This window comes from Salminus brasiliensis, chromosome 7 (genome assembly GCF_030463535.1).
Source record: "Salminus brasiliensis chromosome 7, fSalBra1.hap2, whole genome shotgun sequence".
Taxonomy (NCBI): domain Eukaryota; kingdom Metazoa; phylum Chordata; class Actinopteri; order Characiformes; family Bryconidae; genus Salminus; species Salminus brasiliensis.
In genome coordinates this window covers 38,579,046-38,606,545 of record NC_132884.1, presented here as the reverse complement: position 1 = coordinate 38,606,545, position 27,500 = coordinate 38,579,046, and the positions used below count along the sequence as shown (strand labels likewise).

The window sequence follows — 27,500 nt, the reverse complement described above, 5'->3', positions numbered from 1 at the left end:
GTAAGCTTGGAAGACGGAAAAGTGTTGCTTTTGTTATTGTACAGAAAAGAGCAACGAGGAAAGACAGGGTGGTCTGCATGGGTAAAAGCTTTCAAGTGCAACGCAGGTTCTGCGGGGAAGGGTCCGGCGGGGGGACAGGTGTACAAACAAGGGTCGTCTCTGAGTGCAGCGAGCGCATTTGGGATGATAGAAATAGGAGAGACTAAACGTGTGTCTACGTCCGTGTTCACGATTAGCTCAGCTTTTCTGCATGTCAGCATTCTCAAACCAGCCTCCTTCTCGCTCTCCCCACTCTCTGGTTCCTCGCTCTCTATCCATCTGTCTCTGCGGCTTCCAGCGCCATCTCTTCACTAAGTAAGCACTGTTCTCTGTTCTCCAGGCTCTGGCACACTTCAGACCAATTAGCAGAGAGGAGATCATACTCACTTAACAAAGCCATCCACGCTGTTTCAATATGCCACAGGACGCAACTCCCCAACTGCCTCACACTTTTAGAGTCTGGAAATGAAGCAGCACTCGACTGCTTAGAGCCCCACTAGCATTAGGCTACCATAGCCCTCGTGAAACACGCCCATTTTACTCAGTGAAGGAATGCAAACTGGGTTCCAGGTTCCCAGGGCTTGGCTGGAGGTTGAAGGGCACTAGACACTTGAAGCCCTGTAATTATCATAATAATAATAATAATAATAATAATAACAATAATAATAATAAAAAGAATAATAAAAAAACATTAAAAAGAAGAAGAAAACAAAACAAGAACAATAATAAACAGTAATAATAATAATAAAACAAGTAATTGTAATAATGAGTCTAACAAAATAATAATTAAAACAAAAAATTAAATACAAATAATAACAAAACAATAACAAAATAATAATAATAACAAAATAATAATAATCATAATAAATGATAATAATGATAATAAAACAAATAGTTATTATTATTATATAACAATAATGAGTATAACAAAAATAAAACGAATAATAATAAAAATAATAGCAATAAAATAATAATAACAAAACAACAACACTAATAATAACATAATAATAATAAAAATAATAAGCTTTATCATAATATTAACAGCAGAATTATATAATAAACTAATATAATATAAACTAATTCATTTACATTTCATATTTTTAACAAAGCAGCACAAAGTGTTTTATGATACAAAGTAAAAACTATATTAAAATAAATAAAAGCAATATCAGAAACAGGATATTATTAATATGAAAAATATAAATAGAAAAATTGCACAAGATAAAAGTATAAAAAATTAAATACAAACCGAAAACAAACAGTTACAATCAGTGGGTTTTGGGCTCGTGGTGTGCCACTGACCCCTCCATCATACCTTAACCCAAATAAGGTGCAAATATCAACTGACTGAAAATCTTCACTCATTTCAGTGAAAATATCGATGTGTTCCAGGAAAGTCTGTCTACGGTAACAAAAGACGGCCCGGAGCGGCCACACCACTCCGAATGCACACACACACTCACACACACACACACACACACTCCTCCCGTCTTGGCAAGTCTGCAAGTTGTGGGTCCCTGGTGAGTTCTCCCCTGCTTCACTGCCCTGGTTTAATTGGACAAGCCCCCCGATCTCTGGCCGAGCTAAATTTAGCCAGGCGCTCTTTCCTTCGTCTCGGCCTCCGAAAATAAACACACAATTAATCACTGTTTCGCCTCCGCTTCACTAACGAGGAGTGAGTTTCTCATCATCTGGACAGCAACCGCTGAGGCACTGAAGCCCATTTCAGCATATGCGTGTGCATGCGCTTGCGCCTGTGGAAGCATTCTGCCACTGATCTATTAAAACCTTGTTTCTCCAAAATTTATCTTTATGAGAGAAGCGAGGTACAGAGTGCAGGTGTTGAGTGTTTCTGTATTTGAAGTCGTTGTTTGATGTAGACATAGTAAGAGTGTGACTTTTGTTGGGGTTGACGGGGTGAGAGATGTTCATATGCAAATGCCTGGTTACCACCCTGTTATTTTAGCTTAAGAAAACTTGCTGATTTTTCTTTTATGGGGGGATTGCGGGGGAAAAAAGCTTTGCTTTTATTGACTGATCTACGGGACCACATTGACTCGCAGCCACATGTCATAGCCTAGCCTAGCCTAGCCTAACCAAGCTTTTAAGCAGTTAGCTAGCTGAAGAGATTGTAGCCAGGTTTGTTAGAGCACCTGCTTGCTTTCCTAGCTTCCCCGTGATATGGTGCTTGACCCGGTTGGCTAGGGTTAGCTTTTAGCCTTTTTAGCCTCACTTACATATTCTCATGAAGTAGTATTGGATTTAGCTTCGAAAGGCTACCGGTGCTGGGCTGGGTCAATGTAAATATAATGAGTCTGTAATGTAATAGTTTGGAGGTTTTGGATGTTTAATATTAAATTTAATTAATTAAATTTAATTGTTATAAATTAATGAAATAAGATTATATATATATATATGTATGTATACTCTTATTTATATATATATATATATTATTTATTTTTTAAGACTCTATACAGTTTTGCAAAATATTATATCGCAATACTTCGATACATCGATATTTCCCTACACCCCTATTACATTGTAGGGCACCTTTGATGGGGCAGTGGTGGCTCAGCAGTTAGAGTGCCGGGATATCGATAACAGGGTTGTGGGTTTGATTCCCGGGCTCGGCAAGCTGCCACTGTTGGGCCCTTGAGCAAGGCCCTTTACCCTCTCTGCTCCCCGGGCGCTGGAGCTGGTGTGTGTGTTCACTACCAGTTGGGTTAAATGCGGAGGACACATTTCGCTGTACAGTGACAAATACATGCACCTTTACTATTACTGTATGTAAATATCAAAGGACTGTATCCAAAATCCATCCTTTCGTACCATTTCTATTCGTCCATCCATCTTGAAATGCTCACAGTGGACAGGACAAGGTGGTGGGCGGTGATACATCTGTGAGTGCATGAATGTTATGGGTGTATTTTTATACAAGTGCAAGCCTGCTGTTGTGTGTGTGTGTGTGTCCGCATCTCTATATGTTTATCATTTCCATTACACGGACACATGTCCACAGCTGACAACCCCCTCCCTGACTGTCTGTCTGTGCGTCAGCTTAGTTTTCATGGTGAGAGAGTGAGAGAGAGAGAGAGAGAGAGATAGAGAGAGCAAGCCTGATTCACTTTGGCACGTGCACTTTCTCCATCCCTACACATTGTCCACTCACTGCCACTCACCTCCCGTCTGTACAATCACAGAGACAGGCCAGTCAGACACACTCTCCCCAGTCCCCATCACTCAGTACACACAAACACACACCTTTGAACTTGTAGCACTGCGTGTAGGCCCCTGTCACACATGCGCTTTTAGCTGAGAGATTTAATGGGAAGCAGATTACTCGGAGTGCAAGCAGGAGCCGAAATTCAGGTGAGGCTGATGGGCAGTTTACCTGCACAAGACCCAGTACAAAACCCGGGAAAAGAGTACCATCAGGGTTCTTATGAGACCAGAATTTGAACTGTGAAGCAGATATAGCGGTTTACTGCTTTTAGGTAAACCACTGCATGAATACTGAAGGTTATCATACTGGATACTGGGTGATTTGTTTAATAGGTAAAAAGTTGGGGGGCTCCGAGTGGCTCAGCAGTGTCCAGGAGTTACGAGTACCAATCCTAAGCCATATCACTTTACCATCAGTGCAGTCTGTGCTCTCTCCAGGTGGGTAGATGACAGTCGGATGAAAGTTGGAGTTGGGGGAGTTGGGGACCCGGCATTTATCCGAGCACGTCAGCTGCCTTGCCGATTTTGCATCGGCCGTTCGAAAGGTGGCTGGCTTTGCTTGTATTGGAGGAGATGTGTGTTAAGTCCTTACCCTCCTAGTGTCGGGTGCATTGCTAGTGCTAGGGGACGCTATGAACTGGTGGGTTAATTGGCTGTAGCAATTTGAGAGAAAAAGAGGGAAAATCAACTAACAAATAAAACAAAAAATAGGTGGCAAAATGCAATGGAATCCCATCAATTTCTTACTATTTTCAGATTATTAAAAAAACATAAAAACAATTAATTAATGCAGAAAATAATCAGCAGATTAATTCACCGCAGAGCCACCCTTTCCACTGCAGACAGATCATACGAGACTCACACCTGGAGTTACGAGGCTATGCAGCAGGGTCGCGATGCTCGTCTCTGCCTCTCGTGGCTTTTGTGAAGCTAAAACTCTGCTAAACCTGTTTCGAGTTTAGTGAGTAAAGGTATGTTTATATAGGAAATATGAAGAATTTCCAACTGTAATTTTTCAGGTTTAGGGTCCAAGTGTTTCTTCACACTGTCTAGATCACATGAGGTCTCATTATAGCGAGAGCTGAGCTTGATATAAGACATGTGGGTATTATCTTACATGCAAGCACCTTTATAGGTGAATCCAGATGGTCCAGATGGTTAAAGAACCTTCATACAAGGCACTCTTCCCAGAATCGTCCGTCCAGGCTAGCCTGTATTTTTGAAGGTGCCCGTCTCTGAACGTCACATCAAGGGTTAAATTCAGTCTTACCTTCATTCTGTAATCAACTTTTACTGCTTTTCTTTTTTTCAGCACAGCGCCAATGTTAACTGCTGCTTTTCCAGTAAGGCACGGCACATGTTTCCAGGATATGAGGATATGACCCCACAGCTGTCCAGCGAGCTGGAAGCTGAGTCAGAGGGAGTGATGGGTGAGTCCAGAGGACAGGCAAACGATGGGTCAGCTTGTGCAGCTACAGCCAGTTTACAGGCAACGTCAGCAAAAAGTGTTTATTAAGAGCAGCGAAGCCAAGCTGATCCGACAAATGCAGCAGCTACTGTTTAAAGGAAGAGTTAGATCCAAGCGTTTGTTCTTTATGGATATTACTTATGCATATTAGTATAGTGCCACTGTCCTGCCAAAACCATGTAGCTCTACTTTTGCAGTTTTTCAACTTTTGGCATAATGTGCATTTGGCAGTGGTTCTTTACATCGGGTCAGAATTTCAGAAATGCTCCATGCTTTTTCTTTCTCCTGTAAAGTTGCTATTTTGGAGATATAGGTTATTCTAATGTTATGTACAGGTAGACACTCTCAATGACCACTTTTATTTTTGAGTTTATTCTAATGTTATATAGAGTTAATTACAGGTAGACACTCTCACTGACCACTGACTTTATGTTTATTTGGGTTTATTCTAATGTTATATAGCGTTAATTACAGGTAGACGCTCTCACTGACCACTGACTTTATGATTATTTGGGTTTATTCTAATGTTATATTGAGTTAATTACAGGTAGACACTCTCAATGACCACTGACCTTATGTTTATTTGGGTTTATTCTAATGTTATATAGAGTTAATTACAGGTAGACACTCTCAATGACCACTGACTTTATGTTTATTTGGGTTTATTCTAATGTTATATAGAGTTAATTACAGGTAGACACTCTCAATGACCACTGACTTTATGTTTATTTGGGATTATACTAATGTTATATAGAGTTAATTACAGGTAGACACTCTCACTGACCACTGACTTTTTGTTTATTTGGGTTTATTCTAATGTTATATAGAGTTAATTACAGGTAAACCGCTCTCACTGACCACTGACTTCATATTCATTTTAGCATATATTCTAATGTTATATAGAGTTACTCCTACTGACCACTGACTTTGTGTTTATGTATACTAATAACTGTGTAGTATTGCACAGTCCTTTATTTCTGGTGCTTCTGATGTGTTAACATGTTTCTGTGTTATCAGCAACTCTCTACCAATTGTGTCCAGCGCTTCAGTTGCCTTGTGTAAGCCACACCCACTTTCACTTTGCAAATACAGCTACAACAACCAGTACAAATAACTTTTTGAGGGGCATAAAAACAAACACAAACCCCGGCATCTCTAAACGCCACCAGCAGCTCCCCACAACTTCAACATGACAGCTCTGCAGGCGTGGTACTGACGCTCAAACAAACACACAGTGCTGAGCTGTCAGAAGAACGGACCCTGAAGAAGTTGTACAAGTGTGAGGCAGCTGCTTGATGCATACGCAACCCACACAACACACACACACATACACACACCTGTCATAGCCTACTTTTGCCTCTCAGATCCTGTATGTGCTCCATTTTTTAGCTGTCACTTTTTGTCAGCACTAAAAGAGCTCCATAAACTAATCTGCTTATCTGAGCAGTGAGCGTTATACCTTATACCACACCTGCCTCAGTGTACCTGCACCTGCGGTTACCTATAGCCGCTGTCCGTGCATGTCCACCGTGTCCATAGTAAAATGGATCAACATGTGGAATCGGAGCCTTCTGTTTGCTACTGTCTGTTCTGTCACTACATACAATCCACCTTTATTCAGCTTCAACTATGCGTCCAAAAGTTAGTGGACACCCCTACTAATGAAGCATTGTGCTACTTTAAGGTGCACCCATTGCTGACAACAGATGTGCAAATTCACACACCCACACAGCTTGTCTAGTCCCTGTCGGGAAGTACTGCCAGTAGAATAGGACTCTCCGGAGCAGATGAACATCAGCCTATTGCCACCATGCTGCCTAATGCCAGGCGTGGGTTAGAGGGGTATAAAGCCCCCCAGCATTGAGCTGTGGAGCAGTGGAAGAACTGTGTTCTCTGCACCCCCTTCAATGGCTTCTCAAAGCCGTCCACAATGAACGTAATCTAGATCTGCACCTAGAGCCCTCCAAGCTCCAAGTACGACTCCACTTTAGCCACCGAAGGTCAGGATGCATGTGTTTGTGATTTATATTGTGTACATATACTGCTAATTTATCTACCTTGCTATCCCTCTGCTTCTGCAACACTGTAAATTTCCCCACTGTGGGCAGTTATCTTATCTTATCTCTCTTATCTTATTGATATGGCAATTTTTTGTGTCCTAAAAAACAAGCAGAGTGGGCTGCAATATGTTGCCACCTTTTTAATATACTTTGCTATGTGTTAATAAAGGCTTTTTTTAAGTAGTCTTTCTATATATAGATGGGATTTGCTGTACATGGGGAGGTGGGGTTATGTAATTATTACCAGAGTCTCTCAGTGATTTTAGTCTCATTGTGCTATACTGCGTCAGTGAATATCCTAGCACCTTTTACCTTATGTAAAATTAGCCGTAAAGATAACCTCGGGTTCTATTAATCCAGTGCAAATTGACATGTGGGTGAATATTCTGTCATATACTTGTAGGTAAATATAAACTAAATATTGAATGAATATGAAATAAATGATGAAAATAAATGCCTCCTTGAGAGCCTCCATAAAAATGAAAATGCAAAAGTGTATGACCACAGGAATATGACATCATATCTACAGGAATATGACACCATATCTACAGGAATATGACACCATATCTACAGGAATATGACACCATATCTACAGGAATATGACATCCTATCTACAGGAATATGACACCATATCTACAGGAATATGACACCATATCTACAGGAATATGACATCCTATCTACAGGAATATGACACCATATCTACAGGAATATGACACCATATCTACAGGAATATGACACCATATCTACAGGAATATGACATAATATCTACAGGAATATGACACCATATCTACAGGAATATGACATCCTATCTACAGGAATATGACACCATATCTACAGGAATATGACATCCTATCTACAGGAATATGACACCATATCTACAGGAATATGACACCATATCTACAGGAATATGACATCCTATCTACAGGAATATGACATAATATCTACAGGAATATGACATCATATCTACAGGAATATGACATCCTATCTACAGGAATATGACATCATATCTACAGGAATATGACATAATATCTACAGGAATATGACATCATATCTACAGGAATATGACCTATTGTTTATGGAGGCTCTCGAGAAGGCCTTTCGCTTCGGTATGCATGGCACATATACCTCAGGTCGTTCAAGTCCATGGTCGCTCGAACCTCAGGTGTTGTACGATGTACGACACTTAAATCCAGAAGACATGTTGGGAGCATTGCTAGTACTAGGGGGCGCTATAAAACCAACAAATGGGTTACCTGGCAGTAGCAAACTGCGAGGAAAAGGGGGGAAAACAGAATTTAATCAAGAAAGATGATTCATTAAGGAATAAGACTCTTCACATTCCTTTAATACGGCGGCCCTTCTATTCTGTACAGTATTTGTGTGTGTGTGTGTGAACTGTACGTAGGCCTTCATAAGGAATCACTACCGGTCCTCTCCATCCAGCACTGCAGGGCTGCTTCTATTTTTATCCCGGGTGTCATAAACTACGTTTGATTTTATTAGGGCTCTAAACAGCACCTGTTTTAAGTTATTTGCATGATTTTTTATGTCCGCTGCATATCTGCGCTGATGAGATTGCAGGTATTTTAGTGGCGCCTCAATTGAGGGAACATACACACACCGCGCCAGTTTATGTGCTTTTATTAACATCGCTCCTCATCGCTCCTATCAGAACCCTCTCAACACCCTCTCTCCTACATACCCTCTCTTGTTCCACATCCCTCCTTCTCCCCCTCCTCTCTCTCTCTCACATGCACGCTCTCTGTCTCTCTCTCATTTCCCTCCTGCTGCTCATTTCGAAATCAATGAATTTCAGAACTTCATTTCCTCGCATTTCCCATTTGCCTGAAGGGACGTTTTCATTCCACATTCGTTCCCTCTCTCTCTCTTTCTCTCTCTCTCTCTCTCTCTCTCTCTCTCTTTCTCTCTCTCTCTCTCCAGAGCATGTTGTCTGTAGGGGTTTGGGTGATGGTTCTGTCTAGCCACTGGCGCAGCACTGACCTCATAGCACCAGTGCTGTCCACTCCTGTCGGAAACACTCTGAAACACAGGCGCGTCGTGCTGTCGAACACACCCCGCTGCTGCCCGTCCTCCGGAGGCCTGCGCTAGTCTCCAAAACATTTAGTCTCCTTCGCTGCACTGCGAAAATATTCATGCGTCTGGCTTGAAAATGTGAAGCGACTGATGCAACACTAATTCTGATCCCGGTTTGTGTAATTTAACATTACCCTCAGGTGAAAGTGTAACCCTATCAGAACTTAATTCAGCAGCAACCTAAATCGGGTTTCTCGTGGCAATCCAGCCTGTCACCAAACGTTCTCATCAAACCGCACGAGCACACGCCTGAAAAAAAAATAAAAAAGAACATCTCCTCACCTCCGGACCTACAACCTGCCGTTTTATGGGAAGAGAGACATGCCTGCTAGCTAGGTCTGGTCTTAAAAGACAACATTCATTGGGTGTTTTTTTAGAACCAGTACCTGCCTGCTGCCATTCTTAAAACCACCCTGTTTTATTAATTTTAATTAATAAAATAATTTGTTTTATTCATTTGAATTAATGGTGTTAATATAAATGTGTTCGTTACTGCCGTTCAACAATATCCAGTAAATGGCAGCAATGTATTCACAGTGTACAGTGGTGATGGCGCAAATGAACTGAGATCAGCTGTAAACGGACAGTGCTATGGCACTTTCACGAATAACCGATATACCACCGCCTTACAAAAAGAAGGCCTGCATCTGTGGTTGAAGGCGCTAAGTCTAATACATCCACCCAAACGTCCGCACAGCTTCCCTTACCATTTTGAGGAGAGAAAACAACACCAGAACATCCTTACCAAGAGGAACGGCTCAGTTATGAAGCTCAGATGAAGCAATCGCATTGGGAGCCAGCGAGGCTCTTCTACATTAGCTCTTAGGCTAACATCTTAACTCTTCTACATTAGCTCTTAGGCTAACATCTTAACTTATCTGATAGCCTCACAAACTCTGTAAGGTATCATCTGTAAGATGATATGTGCAGCCATCTTAACGTTTGGGTGCTTGTTTTAAATTTAGCGCCTTCAACCACAGATCCAACCACAGGTCCTCTTCTTCTTCGGATGTAGAGCCCCAGAGCAGTCTGATCTAGTCTAAGCTAGTTAGCCATGCTCTAAATCAGTGCTTCTCATCCCTGGTCCTGGAGGCACCTTACCCTGCACATTTTAGTGTTTTCCCTGCTCCCAACACACCTGATAAAGCTAATCAGCTTGTTAACTAATCCTTTTAGAGCGGCAGGGGTGTATTAAAGCAGGGAGTCCACTAAAATGTGCAGTGCAGTGTGCCTCCAGGACCAGGGTTGAGAAACACTGCTCTAATTAGCTCTCTAAACAGCCTGTTTGAATAGTTGGGTTTGCTCAGCTAGCCACTGTATGGTCCTTCATGATCTGGGCCCACATCAGTCGCCTACTGCACTCACTACTAATATGATGCGACTGCAAACTATCAGAAACGAAATGTCCAGAAGATGCTAACTCCTGAAAGTGGGCGTGGCAGAATAAGATGGATACTTCTCGCATTTCATGGTACACCAGCTTCTTTTGCGCCAAGCACTGGTAGTACACTGGTGATTTCTGGTGAGGTATAGCTTGGTGCTTGCTGTGGATTGTTGATCAGGCCAGAACTGCAGCTAACATTTCTAGTAATGCATACATTATAACCACCTAGTGCAATCATGCTAACTGATGCCATGTATGTTTGGCTGACAGCGTACTAATAGTGTATAGTGGTGATAGCGCAAATGAACTGAGATCAGTCGCAAACTTGTGAACGAATGTACTTAACGCTTTCTGGCTGATGCTAACACACCCACCCTACAGTTTAAGGCATGTAGTTAGTCTACCAAGCAGTGCTCAGATGCTGTGCTACACCCGCAAATACTGCACTGAGCATTTATCTCAACAGCTTCAGACTGCTGATGTCTTAAAATCTAATTTACATGGTTCACAGATGTCGCTCATTGAACATAGCTTAAAGTTAGTGAACATAGCTGAACCTCCGTCGGCTCCTCCTCTGTAGGGTTAGCGGTGCGGTGCTGTGGAGATGTCCTGCAGATTTTTAGAGGAAGCAGATCAGCACAAGGCCATCTCATTACCTGCTTAGTTAAGCAGGCTAATATAGCACCGCGGGCATCGATAATATGTTTTTAGAAATCCAATTTTGTCTCATTGGAGGAGACAGAGGATCGATCTCTGGGTTTTAATGTAATGATAAGGGTTCAGGACTATGCTGATCTCTGGCTGTGGACTCACTGGGGGGTTGTCTGTATGTGTGTGCATGCAATAATAGTAAATTCTGTACAGTATGCTTTCTATTTCTGCTACACATTATTTATATGCAACATCTAGATTCATCAGCAGTATACTGAGCAGTGTACCCAGTCAGCACAAAGCCCGCTTTACTCCCAGAGAATCTTTTTACCTTGATAAAACAGCTTCAGCAGCAACTTAGTGGCTCCCAAGAGCTAAAACGGACCATTTTCATCCGATATCGACTCGCCACACTCCAGCGCGTTATAGACTGGGGCAGTCCACAGCCAACCCTCCCAGACACTCACCTCCAGGGCAATCCGCTTCCTGTTGAGCAGCTTGGCGATGTCTCGAGCCACTCTTTCCACCAGATCTTTGGGCGAGTTCCTCTTCACTTCAAACTGACTCCGCTTCTCACTGTAAATCTGCAGAGGGCGAAGAGCAAAAGACAAGGGTCATCCACCTGCCGGCAATTACACAGCCTACTGGTAAGGAGCAGGTCAAGACATGCAAGACACAAGAATCTTGCCCGACACAGCTGTAAAAGGACCTGCTGTCAGACAGGAAAAGGCCATAACAGACATTAGATAACATTAGTACCATTAGTGCCTAATATTGAGTAGATCTGACCAGTCGAGGCATGAACTTTACAAGACCTCTGAAGACGTCCTGTGGTTAGACGTTAGCAGCAGATATTTTAAGTATTGTAGGTTGCGAGGTGGGCCCTCCATAAGCATCAATGAGCCTTAGGTACCCTTGATTCGGTTGCCAGTTCAGCGGTTGTCCTTGCTAGGAGCACTTTTGGTAGGTACTGACCGCTGCATACCGGGAACATCCCACACGCCCTGCCTAATGTTTTGGAGATGCTCTATCCCAGTCGTCTAGCCATCACAGTTTGTGTCTTTGGTAAAGCACACACTTTTAATAAACACTTTGTTACCTCCCTATTATGCAAATTATTGAGCATGAATTATTACCTAAATTTGCATGTTAATAACATTCAATTGGTAGCACTTTGATTCATGGGGTTCTAGATAGTGTGTGATATATTGCTTTCTGTGTGTGTATTGAGTTAATAAGAGTTTAATAGGTCACTCATTCCTCAAGCAGTGTGAGGCTCTACTCATCACTAAACAGTACTAGATAATCTGCATAACAGGGTGGTAACAGGGTGTTATTACAACTAATAATGCAATTATTCAGGGAATTCAGGGAATCGATGCTCTGACTCAGTTGTCTAGCTGTCACAGTTTGTGTCTTTGGTAAAGAGCAGAATAAACACTTTGTTACCAGTCTGTTATGCAAATTATTGGGCATGAATTATTACCTGAATTTGCATTTAATTGGTGGCACCTTGATTCACGGGGGTTCTAGATAGTGACAGATATCTGATATGTGTGTTTATTGAGTTAATGAGAGTTTAATAGGTCAGTCATTCATCAAGCAGTGTGAGGCTCTACTCATCACTAAACAACACTAAATAATCTGCATAACAGGGTGGTAACAAGGTGTTTATTGTGCATAATTACAACGATTAATGCAATTATTAGGAAATTTTCCAATTATGATGTTTTGAAGATGTTCTGACCCAGCCGTCTAGCCATCACATTTTGGTTCTTACGGATTCCTACACTTACGTTTTTCGGACTGTTCACCTGCTACCTAATATACGCATATATATAATAAATAAAAAATATATAATAAATATAAATATAAAAAATAAATATGCATACAAATAGCACAACAAAAGAAAAAGACTAGGAGTTTAAATTGATAAAATAAATAAATATATGTGTTTGTGTGTGAATAAGCAAAGCTGTACACAATCTATAAAACTATTCAGCATACGCAGAAATATGTTTACATATTTAATGCCATCAGTTCAAAAACATATCATAGCTGCCTTGGCCTTGTGGAATCTGGCCGATGCAGCTCCAGGATATGAGTGTCCAGAAAAATGTCCACCCCACAGCTTTGATGAAGAAGGATTAGGTTCCAGATTGCTCTATTGTCTGCAGTTAGGGCTGCCATCACAACATTTCTTAGTTAAACACTGAGTGTCAAATTTGAAGCATTAAGAAGCAACAGTAAGGTTGGAGAGAGAGGAATATTGAGAGATAAGTAGCCAGATAAGAATACGTTCTCTTTCTCTCATTTCTCATATTTCTTCTTTAACAGCACAAACCAATAAACAAAAAGCTGAAAGAAATTCGAGCCAGGAGAAATATTTTCCCACTTAAAGATCTTGTTCAAATGATTTTTTACTATTATTTGACGGTGTGGGAATTTTCTGCAAAACCACTGTTTGGATTTAGTTTCTTTGTTTGCTCTGGATTATTATTGCGTATCTGTAAATATTGATCTGACTTTACAAACTTTTACGCAATTTTGGTGGTTTTATTTAATAGGCCTCCATCATGTACTATTTCTTTTTTTATCTGTGTGACCAGTTCTGTAAACCCCAGATATGAAATCATAAGGTATAATAAGGTATAATGGAACCTTGTGATTTCATATTTTCTACAAGTGCTTGTTTTTGTCCTGTTTAGGCCTAAACTGTAATCCCAGTTGTTTTTTACCCAAATAAAAATTCTGAAGAATTCTGTACATAAAACGTAAAATAAATATGTCCTTGACTATTTGGAGTTACGTAAACAGGAGTTTAGCTGGTTGCCACTGGCCAGTGATTGGTCCATGCAATCTTAAAAATGGTACACCCAAAAACATAAACTGCACTGATGTTGGATACAATGTCCCATTGGCTCCTGGCACCATCTATTTGCACACTGGGCCTGTTTTTCTATGCCCCCCATCATCCCACTGAGCTCTGCTCAACTTTATGCAAATGAGACGGCTCCACTGACTTTGGTTTTTACTGATTATTTTGGTTCTTACCATTTTCACCGAAGGTAAAGCAAATCAACAGTCAAGTCAGGACCAAAAAATAAGCAATAATAATTTGTTACAAGTATCAGTGGATACTGACTAAATGATCATTTATTAAATCATTTATTTTGTCTGGATTGTGAACTTTTGAGCAAATAAATAAAGTCTATGTAGGGTGCATTTGTTTATACTGGTTGCTGGTAGGGCTGGGCGATATGGTAAAAATACTATATCGCAATATTTAAAGACTTTTTTTTGCAATACGCAGTATGTATTAAAATACATGTGATCACAGACTAAAAACATCAGTAGCGACAAATCCTTTTAAACTACTATTCAGATACTCTCCCGTACTGAATACACTGATTTATACTCACTCATTTACGTTATATTACGTTTAGACTTGTTCACGTTATTTTTGACAAACTATTTACACACGTCTTTATTCATCAAACAAGTTCATCTGGTACATCTGCAGTTGCTCAAAGCCCAGCATTTGCAGCCGTCTGCAATAATAATATTGCAAAGACCAATACAGCTATAACAGTTAACAGTCTATTAGGGCTGGTAAAATACAGATATCATGATATGTATTTATTTATTTTTTATATTTACATCAGTAGGTACAGATTCTTATAAACTACTATTCAGATCCTCTCCTGTACTGAATACAGTGATTTATACTCAACATCTGCTGCTCTTCATCTAATTAACCCAGTCTAATTACACTGTTAGTAATGAAACCTGCAGCTGATCAGTGTTTATTAAGCACTAATAGTCTCCTCCATCTCTAATATATAAGCATTAGAGAAGCTTATTTACAGTACATTTACATTTATGGCATTTAACAGACGCTCTTATCCAGAGCGACTTACAAGGTTACTTGTATTACAGAGGTGGGCCAATGTAGTGTTATTATTGGTGTGGCGCAGCATAGTCACCCAGACCGGGAATCGAACCCTGGTCTCCCACATGGTGTTGTTGTAACTCAGATACGATAAAATATCATCATATTGCCCAGCTCTAGTTGCTAGTCCTTTAAAATGTGTTTTCTTGGTGATACAATTCAGTACGCCATGCTGCTTGCTTGCATGCTGGTGGACACACCCACTAGCCACTCTTCTGCTGCACAGGCAACATTGTGCTTGCAGGGTTAGGCAGTAAAACAAACTCACAGAGAATAAGGGGTTGAGATTTGATCAATTTTACACATTTTACCAACAATTTACTAATTAAACTGGCCTCCAAAGTGGACAGGCCAGTGTCCAGCAGCTTGGAGGACAGTGTTCACACTACTCGTATTCCTCACTCTTAAAAATAAAGGGTTACCAAGGGTTCTTTGGGCAATGCCATAGAAGAACCACCACTTTTCTGCCTGGACGTCTTTGCAGCACCTTTATTTGTAAGTGTGCATGCTCCTAATACAGACGGAAATAGCCCTAAAAAAAAAGGGGCGGAAGAGTTGTTGACGGAGGTGAAGGACAGCGGAGGAGACGAGGAGGAGGATTTAAGGCTCAGACAGTGTTCAGCATGTCAGCGATTTCCATTTGATTTACAGGCAGGAAGGCTGCTTCCTCCTGTCTGACTCAGCAACACGCTCTGTAGTCCACAACAGCCAGGCAGCCCAAGGGACTCCCACTTATCCCCACTTCCCCTGAGACTCCATTACCCACAAATCCGTCTCTGTCAAAGTGAACACTGGGTAAAGAGAGCCAGTGGCAGTTTCTGTGACCAAGAAAAGAAACAGGGCCTGTTCACGAGCATCGCAAGAGACACACTGCCAGCTGTAGTCTCGAATGCTGAGCAGTGAGAGCCGGCCAGCTTACAGCCACATAGCAACTGAGATACGCAGGCTGATTAAAGGAGCAAGCAAATCTCTATCTGCTGTATCTGTAGGATGGATTTTATGAGCAAGAATGCACTGATTATATGGATATGTGATATTTTTCATGTACAGAACACAACAGTAGAGAAGGAGACTATGTCTACTGCTGCCTTTATTGTTGGATGCACTGAAATATATGTACATTTACAGCGTTTGTCTGAAGCTCTTATCCACGGTGATGTACATGTAAATCATGTCACACAGGTAGAAGAATACAGAGTTCAGAGGCTTGACCAAAGATTCCTATTGATGTAGTGTGGTGTGTTTGCCCAGCTGGCGAATCGAGCCCCAGTCTGTCACAGGGAAGGCGGTGCTGTTATCCACCATGCTACACCAACAGAATTAGCCTCACTGAGAAATATAGCGTTTATTCTCATAGTAATATCAATCAAATGTAGCATAGGTTATCCAAGGTTTTCTAAGCATTCTGTTATAAATCAAGCAATCAAATATTAATATATATAACATCTGGCCAATGATGATATATAAATTAATGATGCTAATATAATCATTCATTAATCGTAAGCGTGGTCAAATTTGAAATTAAACATGATATTGATTTGAGGCCAGTAGTATATATATTTTTCTTAATGTGTTTTAATATACAAAATATATTTAAGAAAGGTTTATGAAAATAATAAGTATTATTATTATTTATTATTATTATTTATTTTAAATAATAATATACTGATGATATCATGCACCCTTACCGTTTATAACCGTCAATCATTTCCCTATTTTTTTCTATTTGACTGCAGTGTTGTAAAGGAGCTGGGAGCTGATTGGTCAGGGAGGAGAGTTAGGCTGGATTATAAGATATTAAACACTATAAAACATCATTTTAGAAAAGTCTCGACTAAACTAAATCAATACAAATCTCAAATAATACTGATTACTTATACAAACTGATTATTTATATAAACACAAAGATTGGATTAAATTTAATCGTCTGAATGAAGGTACTCAGATCGGACAGAAGTGGCAGAAACGCTGGATCAGGACAGCCCTAATAAGTACTTGTGAATGAGGGCAGCGTGAGCTAATCGGCTAATGCACCACGCTGCTATTTCTGACAGGACGGCAGAAAGAAACGGATGTGCCTCCGTAGCCTAGATTTTAAACTGTGCTCATTATTTCGGGACACAATTATCAAGCCCTGGCAAAAAGTCATTAGGGTGCTCAAAAAATAGACCATGGACACACACACACACACACACACACACACACACACACACACACACACACTCTTACACACAGTTACACATTTGGAAGCGTATGTGGAGTAAGCCATTACACGACTCTGACAAAAATACATAAAAGTCTAATATCAGAGAGCGCTGATATCAAATTGACTGGCTACAAGCACCCCCCCCCCCAACCCCCTAAACCCCCACTCCGCCTTTTAAAAGCCTGCTTCTCCAAATGCCTTCAAATTTGTTTCTGAATCAATATTCACTCCTTTAATGTGAGCTCTGGGCTTTCCAGACCCAACTCCCGTAATGAGATGCAGGGGAACGCTGTGATGGCTCGTTCTGGGACACTCCATGTTTTTTGCTCTGTATTGAGGGACCTGAGAAGCAGACGCACTTTAGCCAGTAGCTTTCTACTGTAATATGTACAGTATGGGCGCAAACTGCCTGTTCTTCACTTTCTGACATCATCGAAATCCAAATTTTATGTCATGATATGGTGGAGCTTGGAAACGGACGGATGGACGGACAGACGGACGGATAGGCGGACACTGGACAATATGGCCAAGCCAACAAACCACAAACTGCACAAGACCAGGCAAGAGAAGGCTGAAACAAAGGGGTACTTATACAAAGACTAACGAGGGACACACGAGAAACACCTGGGACTAACAGGGGGCGTGGCTAAAGAGGAGGCACAGGTGGGAACCCTAATGAACAGGCAGGGCTAGGACTGACCAACAAACAGAGGCATGTGTTTGAGAGCACATGGCGAGACCAAACAAAGGGACGGGACGGGACAGAAAACATAGCCATACAGGCCAGACAGAGACATAGGCGTGACATTTTATGGTGAATGGACCAATGAAAATGCTCCAAAATGACATGTAAAAAAAACATTTAAGGATATAAGGTTTTACACGCTATATTATATTTTAAGTGCTATATGGGGGGGGGGGGGGATGTGCAACAAGCTATAAAAACTGTGTGTCCAGGTACTGTCTTCAGACAAGAGCTGAGACTCAACTGCGATCGCCTTGAAATGAACAACCCAACACCTCAGTCGTCTCCTGATTCTTCCTTTGGTGCAAGAAAGCAAGAATCTACTTCATCAGGGACCCCAGTAAGGTCTTTAATGTTGCTATATATGTAGAGACTGGACTTTCTGGAGCTTCAGAGGATTGAGAACCACTGAGTAAGCTAAGCTACAGGTTCCACCCTCTCTGCATCACAAGTTGTGGGACAGCACTGTCCATTAGCGGTGCTGAAAAAAATAGTGATTCTTTAAAGGATTGTGATTCTTCCTAATCCTGGCGATTCTGAATCGATTCAAAATGGTCAAAAATGCATTTACGTTTTTAATATTTTTCCCTGCTCCAGAGGGCATATTGCATTACAGATAAAGGCCATATAGGCCTCTGTACAGCAAGCTAGTTAGCCAGCACAGTTTGTCTGAATGGAGTCCGCTAGCATGGAGTTAAACCCGCCCAGTTGTCGCTAAAAGCCAGTGTTTGGGCACAATTTGGATTCTACAATGTCCCGGGAAAGAGAGAGCTTGACATGAGTACAACTGTTCACGAGGAGTCTAAAATAAAGTTGAGGTACTTCGAGAAATGCGCAGGCCCCATTTGGCGCCACATCACCCGAAACTAAAAGAAGTTTAAAAAGAGGCCAAAAGCAGCAGAGCAGCGAATTAACTTTCAGCTAATTCCCCAGGGGCTGTGAAGTTTTCCCACTCCATCGCCTGCTATATCACAAACGACTTATGACCATACAGCTCAGCCAAAGACGAGGGGTTGAAGTTTATGGTTAAAAGGCTGGACCCAAGGTATGTTATGTAAATATGTAATAAGGTTAAAAAGTATCATTAAAATTTTTAAGGTTACATTTTAAAGCTTTACAAAATATGTCAGTAATGCACCATGACTTTAAAGTCTGTATTATATTTTCAGTTAAAGGGTAATGCACTATGGTATACTGAATTCTATGTTTAGTTTTGTATTCATATATTTTGATTTTTTTGGTGATTGATGGGTTTTTTTATTTAAGAAAAAGCCAGGCAGCTAAGCTAACCTAAAACTGGTCATTTAAGTTACATAATTGTATGCACAATTTTATTTTGACATAAATATAACACGATGCAAACGATTTGGAACACAGTAAGGAACCTAAGCGTATTGTTTTAATGAATCTTGTATTTGTTTACATTGTCATTTCATCTTGTCAATCACATAATTTAAACTAAAATTTATAGACCATTTAAACAGAAAAAAAGTTCCTGATGTCAGCCCCTCGGTATCACGCCTTCCCCTGGGGCGATTCCAAGCTGCCGCCCACAGGCTCACAGAAGGACTTTTGTGTTTCCGTTGAAGTTTGATTCAATGATTTGGTTCAGTGTCTCGGTTCATGTTCCTGTGTTCGATTTAGGTTCATCACGTCTTGTTTAGTAATGCGTTTCACCTGAGACGGGATACTTAAGGAGCTTGGCTACAGAGCTCCTCGCCGAGAATTGTAGGTTCAGAACCTCGAGGTAGCCTGAGTGGCTCGTGACTCGGTTTGTTTAGGCCAGCTTGGTTCACAGTTCAGGTCCTCTAGCAGAACTTGCTTTTAGCGTCGAGTTTTGCAAGGCATCTTCGCTAGCTCCCTGGATAAATCCGCGACTCTCGCTCCAGCTAGGCGACCCTCTTCGACTTCGCGTCTTCAGGTTTGGTTGGCCTAGCCGTTTATGGTTCAGCGGCTGGTTCCCCAGCTCTCTCCCCCCAGTTTTGTGTAATCTCTGCATGGTTCTCGCTTGTCCTTAGTTTCCCCTGTAGTCTCTCCAGGCATGGCCTGGTAGGTTGTTTTGTGTTGTTCCCAGTTCTCCCTCACCAGTTCACCCAGCTCAGCTCCCAGAGCCCCCCTCCCCAGTCTCAGGTGTGATTTTGTGTTCGCCAGTTTCAGTTGTCAAGTTTATGTTGTTTTACTGTTTAGTCACATTAGTTGCTGTGTTGCTTGGAATGGAATGGAATCAAGAGATTTGCACCCCTACTGTCATCAACACTTCGTAAAAACCCACTTACGGAGTTTCACCAATGTCTGATGTTTTTAATTGGGATGTATTTATTCAGTTTTTACAAGAACAAGAAGATCCATGGTTATAAGAGCAGAGTTGTGAACTTCTCTGCAGGTTAAAGACGTCTCATTAGCACTTTCCAAAAGTTCTACAGGAGATACTGGTGAGTGAGGCCCAGTCTCTTTGCAAGTTTTTTTTTTTTCTTCCTGAGGAAAGCTTTTGTGAATCCAGCCCCAGTTTCCCAAAAGCGTCTTGGAGTTAAGGTCATCCTAATTGGCAGAGAGAGCGTTCAGTGTGATGCTCGCTCGACCATTTAAGAATCATCTTTGTGCTAAGATGCTTTCGGGAAGCCCGGTCTGACTCACTACGGGACTGTTTATCTGTCAGGATAGGGCACTGCTGAATCACACTAAATGAGCAGAGGAAGAAAAAGGACCATATGTGCTTTGGGTAGCTACGCATCTTTAGAAGCATGTGTATACGAGCCAATTTCCACATCACATGATCGCCAAAATAATGAGCAGAAAAATTGAATATTTAAATTTCTTTGCTGTAGAGGAATTGTTCACTTACGGACGCTTTGAAAACCTACACACACACACACACACACTTTTCCATGGCCTTTGTCTATAATATTGTGTGCCCTCTATAGAGAAGTAAGAGTCACTGCAGCAAGGTCCCACACAAATACGCTGCACTGACAAAAGTATTTGGACACTGCTGATTTATGCTCATTACTGTCCAAGGAAGAAGGCTTTCTGCAAGATTTTGGAGGAGCATTGCTGTGAGGATTTGATTGCATTCAGTGACAAGAGCATTAGTGAGGTCAGGGTGTTAGATGATCACCACCCCACCTCACCTGCAATTTCCCAACTCACCCAAAAGTACCGGAAGGAGCACTGGAGAGTTTTCTACAGCCGGATGATGATTGGAAAGGCACCTTAAACTCCAATGAACTGAAACTGGACTACCTCAAGAGGCCCGAGCTGAAGGTTTTGCCTTGGCCCTCACTGTGAGTGTCACTGTGAGTAAGCTGAACTGTGCCCTTGTAAATTTTCAATTATTTGTTAATACACTACACAGCACACTGCAGTACGCTCTAGTGTGTGTGGTAGGACATGGGTGGAGGGAGTAACAGGAGGTGAAGGGTTTGCTGTCTCGACTGGGCCAACAGATCTGCTGCACAGGGCCAATGCACACACACATACACACACCGCACTGATCCAAAGAGAATGACAGAGAGCCAATCCAAGCCAATATGCTTTCACTGGCAGCTACACGCTACACACTCTTAAGTACATGCTGGATGTCGTGCACACTCGCCCGTACAGGGATAAATTATTACATCAGTGTGGAAATACGAATTCACACATATTTGTGAGCACTCAGAGAAAGAGAGAGAGAGAGAGAGAGAGAGAGAGAGACAGAGAGGGAGAGAGAGAGAGAGAGAGAGCGAAACGTGAAAAATGACAGAAATGGAGAAACAGAGCGCAGTGAATGTCGTGACCAATACAGCAACAGTGATGCCTCCGTTCACAAAGAGCGTACCGTGACTGGTAGGGGGGTATCGACTTGTTCGGCAGGCATGAAACCCACGGATTAACTGCCAAAGTTTGACCAAAACCGTGTGGAATACAGCTCTACTGCTGCTGTAGTCTTTGTCATTAGTCTATAAAAGGTGACTGGTCTATATTCATATGACGATAGTAATACGTTGAGCATGGTTACACATCCGATGTGTCGTTCCTCTGGGCTTTCAGTGGAGAGCAAATTATGTCCCCCTTTATTTCCTGTTTTGCTGATCTGAAAAATCTGTGTTTTGCTAATCTCTGCTAATTCTGTGATCTGTTACACCCCTAGCGACAGGTAAAGATGTGTACATACAAAAAGTGACATTCTGCAGCTTGTTTGTCCTGTTAACGTGAACGAGCTGGTGGGTCGGCTTTGTTTAAGACAGTGATGTTATTAGATTTTTGTTAAATTTATTAATTGAATCATTATAATGTATTTATTTATAATACAATATATATACATATATTTTTTAATATTAAAGATTCCAGAAGTCTGATTATTTTTTAGTTATCAGAGATTCATTGCTCTTTAAAAATGTGGAATTGCATTACTATACTCTATTATCATCATATCAGTGGCATAAAATGGTCTTTAAAAGGAAATAATATAATTTATCGCAATTATTTCGGGGACAATTATTTATCGTCCAGAAAAAAAAGTTGTCGTGACAGGCCTGCTCACATCCTCAGGCTATTCCTCGGTCATCTTTTCTTTTCTCAGTTATGAACGGAGTAAACATGCAGATTTCTACCTGAACCTGGATGGAAAAGGAAGCAAGAACACAATACAGCAACACTGGCGGCATCTTAAGTTAGAGGAGCCTTTTGTTCACTAACTCTTAATCCCTCACTCAACATTTATCTACCGTCGCTGCAATAATCACGGCCTGCCTGTTCCACTGTCATTTTGGCACCTTGACGGCTATTTACCGCCTCTAAACACTTCATTACTGTCCAAATCATTCCGGACGGCTAGCACGTGCCTCGTTTGACCTTGTGTTTCGTTGTCATTTTTTTCTTTGTCTTTCTTCCACGCGAGGGAGATTTGTTTGTTTGTTTGTTTGTTTGTTTGTTTTGCGTCATCTTGGTGTCTGAGGGAGAAGCGCCTCAGCTTATCGGGCCGTGAAAGCAGACCGGTGACAGAGACAGATGCTGCGTCATTAAGGAATATTAGTGGACTCCGCCAAGCAGACAGCAACATCCAGCCAGCCCGCGGAACAGTTCAATAAAACAGAGAGAGAGAGGGAAAGAGAGAGAGAGAGAGAGAGAGAGAGAGAGAGAGAGAGAATGAGGAGTAGCCTAAGTGAGGGAATGCTAAAAGGGCTGCGCTGGTCAATGGTTGGGAGCGATACAGCTTGAAGGAAGAGTGAGGGCCCAAGAAAGGAGAAGTTCAATAGTCGTCTGATGGGATGGAAAGGTCTAAGAGAGTCCAGTGACAAGGAACATGCATAACAGGAAGGTTAGCCTGAAAGGCTGAAGACAAACAGGCTAATAAAAACTGACGTCCATCCGTCAAGCACGAGGCGGAGGATCGACATTATTGGGAAAAAGGTTTCACTACATTTCACACAAATCGGCAAACAGCAAGCAGGTCCGGAATGGATGGAAGGCAGTAAGACGCTCTCGGAAAAACACTGAATCTGTAAGAGGGCTGTGAGATGCTACCTGCACTGGGTGCTTCGTCCGAGTCACATGAAGCCAACCACCCGAATTTCTTTAGAACTCAACATCAACATCAGGGCAAAACTCAAGATTCACCTGTTCTGAGTGGCTCTGCGGTCTAATGCACTACCACTATGGCCCAGTGGTGGCCCAGGATTTTAAATCCCCAGTCATGCCACTTTGCCACCAGCAGCCGGAGTCTGAAAGAGCACAACTGGCTGTGCTCTCTCTAGGTGGGTAGATGGCATGTTGTCAGGCACAGGGGTCTGTTAGCCTATGTGGCGGAGCTGGGGTCGGCTGCCCGGCTTTGCTGCACCAGGGTCACCAATTTACATTGGGACACCAATGGGCAAAAAAAGAGGAAAATTCATCAAACTAAATTCATCAAAAATAAAAAAAGAAGAAGAATTTGAGGAGCTGAAGGCTTGATTGGGGGTTTACCCAAAACAGCATAGGAGCTGAAACCACCAATGATAACACCCCCCCCCTCCATATTGGCTTCAATAAGGAACTGGGAGACGATGCAGAGACGCTGAAATAGGAATACAAGCTGTAAAAATGCTCAATCCGGCTATTTTGCTTGCCTCATGCACGGCCCTCATACAAGCACACGGCTCCTAGATGAAGAAAAGCTATTGTATCTAGCCAAGAGGAACAGCTTGAGTCTGTCCACAGCTTTAGAAAATCCGTGGCCAGTCTCTTGCCACATGGAAAGAACACACACGCTGCCTGCAGAAACACACTTCTGGCAACCCTTGCACACACATACACACTCACAGAAGGCACAGAAGTGCTGCTGCTCATCACTGTGCATTTTATTTTGTACTGTTTTTGCTTTTGCAATGTTTTGGGTTTTTTTTCTTCTTCATGTTCCTCGCTGCAGAGCATCAGCAGGCCCTTTCTTCAAGCAATCTGCTCTCCTTTAAAGACAATGCTTGTTTGTAATTTCCTGTGATGTAGGTTACAGGGAGCAAATAGAAAAGCCACCCGACCATGGACTAATATCTAGATCTGATTACTGTAATTCCCGCAGTGATTGTTGTGTTTCAAAGGCAAATTTGCTCGCAAAAGACAGACTGTTCAGGACGGGAACGTTTCATGTGGAGAGGACTCGCCTCATGGCCTCGGCTGCCTTCGGAAAGCAGGTGAAGAACGTCAGGAAAATTAAAATACGAGGCCTGTGGCGGAGAGTTTGTGGGGGAAAAGTGAAAAGTGGGGCCAGGGTCCATTAAAATGGGGCTGAGCTACACAATGTGTCCAAATGTTTGTGGACACCCCTTCTAAGTTGCACCCATTGCCATCAACACAGATGTGCAAATGTAGAATAGCACTCTTTTGAGCAGATAAACATGAAACCCTATTGGGCTAGAGGGGTTTAAGCCCCCCAGCATTGAGCTGTGAAGCAGTGGAAGAACTGTGTTCTCTGGAATGATGGATGGTGGTGCTCCATCCAATACTTTTGGGATGAGTTGAGGAGTTGGGGATGATAAGGTGGGGGTGGTGATCATCATCCAACATCCTACCCTCACTAATTCTCTTCTCTGCTGAATACAATCAAATCCTAACAGCAATCCGTAAAAAGCCTTCTTGCCTGGGCAGTAGAGACAGTTACTCCAAGAAAAGCAGGATAAAGTGTTTTTAATACTTTTGATTTCAGAAGAAACAAAGATTGACAAGGTGTCCCAATACTTTTGTCCATTTAGTGTATGTTGGCTCCAGTGAGAGGCATCTGGTGGACGCATGAAGTGCACAAACAGTGTATCCTCCTTCTCTGACTTTGTCGCAAGTGCTATTCTAGCCAGATTGGGTTCACCTGAGGAGGTTCTGTTATTTAAGTGACCGCTGATGATAGCTGTCATTTTGCTCCAGCGTGGATCTGCAGTATGTGTGGTTTCCAAGGAAATGGTTCAAAACTGTGCTGCATCTCAGCAGCAAATGTGTTTTTGCCTGTAAAACACAATGGGCCCGATTCCTGGACAGGGATTAAGGTTGGTCTACACTGGACTCCACAGCATTGTGAATGGAGATATTGCATTGAAAGGAAAAAGCAGTCCAGGATTACATCTGTCCAGGAAACCGGCTCATAGTGTTTTACAGACAAAAAAACACTCGCTGCTGAGACACACTGTACTGTTCTGAAGCATTTCTGTGAAGATCTGTGAAGAGTTTCTCTTGCTTGTGTTGAAGTAACTGTCTCTACTGTCCAGGGAAGAAGGATTTCTAATAAACTCAGGTCAGGATATCAGACTATCACCGCCCCTCATCACCCCCAACTCCCTAACTCATCCCAAAAGTACTGGATGGAGCTCCACCAAGCATCATTCCAGAGAACACACCTCGACTGCTTCACAGCTCAAAGCTGGGGGGCTTTAAACCCCTCTAGCTAGCCCATGCCTGGCATTAGACATGGTGCCAATACATTCATGTCAACCTGTCCTGTTCTATTGGCAGTACTTCTCTACTGGGGCTAGATAAACTGTGTGTGTGTGCATTTGCACATCTGTGTCAGCAATAAGTGCAACCTAAAGTACTTTTCTCCCATTGACAACTTTCTGGTCTTCGTGCTGGTTTATGCTTCGTTTTTTTACAGGCAAAGCACCAGTGCTCATAGCATCAGTAGCCATCCAGAGCAATCACATGTTCCAGTATTGTTATACACTCGAAAAGTTGCCGATACTCATTAAAATAGGGGCAGTGGTGGCTCAGCTGTTAGAGCGGCGGGCTATTGATAACAGGGTTGTCGGTTCGATTCCTGGGTACGGTAAGCTGCCACTGTTGGGCCCTTGAGCAAGGTCCTTTACCCTTGTTGCTCCCCAGGCGCTGGAGTTGGCTTCCCACCGGTGTGTGTGTGTTCACTACCACAGATGGGTTAAATGCGGAGGACACATTTCGCTGTACATAGTAGTACAGTAACAAATACATGCACCTGTACCTTTTAAAATACTCGTTAAAAAGATGATAAAAAAACTACTTTGCCTGACGTACCAATACCGTTGATATTTGGTTGAGAAGTTTCTTTTCCAAGACGTCCAGCAGAGATTATGTTCAGAAAGACTTTTCTGGGCTTGTACACAACGATTTTCCTCAAAGTATTTTTTAGGGCTATATGTGGTCCAAAAAAATACGTCAGGGCTAAATTCGGACCAAATCATAGGAACTAAACACAGCCACAGTCTCTTTTTGGGCCAACCAGATTTAGCCCCAAAACCAACGTCCATATGACGTCTGATGCTGGGTGGGATGTTTTAAGCTGTGTAACACATCTAGACGCAAATATTAGGAAATAGAAGCTGAAATCCGTCTGCTCCGTTTTGATCATATTCACCTGTTAATGCCGTTCCTTGTTGTCCCTATACTTTCATAAGAGACTGTGTGTCATATATAAAGTGGTTGGTGTGGCGCAACAGATAAACCCACTAGCTGCAAGTGAGCTATTACACCATACGGCTCGGCTCGACCTGCCATCCTTTAAGAGCCATGGAAGACGAGCTTCCAGGCTTTTTCTGTCCTGCACCGAAGTGGTGGAACGAACTTCTCCTGGGTGTCCGAACAGCAGAGTCCAACACTCGCTGTCTTCAAACCCAGACTAAGTAAATAGTGAAGCACTTTTGTAAGTCACTCTGGATAAAAGCGTCTGCTAAATGCTGTAAATGTAAATGTAAATGTAATGCCCCACTACCTCTGAAATAATTTCACCATTGCTGTAAATAAAGAAATAAGTACACCAAAACATTCAGAAATAAAAAACGTAATTCAATGTCAAGTGTGCACTACATACACTCGAACCTCCTCACCCAGGTTGTTTCAGTGGAGTGTCTGGGTTGTTAAAGTAAACACACTTCTGAAATCCCCTATTTCCACCTTCTTGTCGCTCCAGAAAGGAAAGAAGCTAAGGTTAAAGATCATAGTTTACAGAAATGCACAACTACTCAACTCAACCCAAACAAAGTGGGCAGTCGCAGTGAAAGAATTGACCCTGCGGTGATTTAGGGTGGCTCAACATCGCAGTATATGCGGTTTTACCGCCAGTCGTTGAGTATATGTACTAAATTTCCCAGACTCCTCTGCTAGCTCACATTACCACTCCGACCAATCGAGACAAAGCCAGATCGCCGGAGGTTTAGAACGCGGCCCTGAAGCTCATCAGCTCCATCGTCTCACAGATTTTGCAGATTTA

At 42.1% G+C, this 27,500-nt stretch overlaps 1 protein-coding gene across 4 annotated transcripts in view; it reads right to left on the bottom strand.

Moving 5' to 3' along the window:
• Nucleotides 1–27,500, bottom strand: part of cacna2d2a (calcium channel, voltage-dependent, alpha 2/delta subunit 2a) — a 295,606-nt gene that overhangs the window by 203,113 nt on the left and 64,993 nt on the right. For all 4 annotated transcript variants that reach the window (XM_072684877.1, XM_072684878.1, XM_072684879.1 and 1 more), the window contains exon 3: nt 11,386–11,502. In XM_072684877.1, coding sequence (XP_072540978.1) covers nt 11,386–11,502 — 117 coding nt within the window. The remainder of the gene's footprint in view (nt 1–11,385; nt 11,503–27,500) is intronic.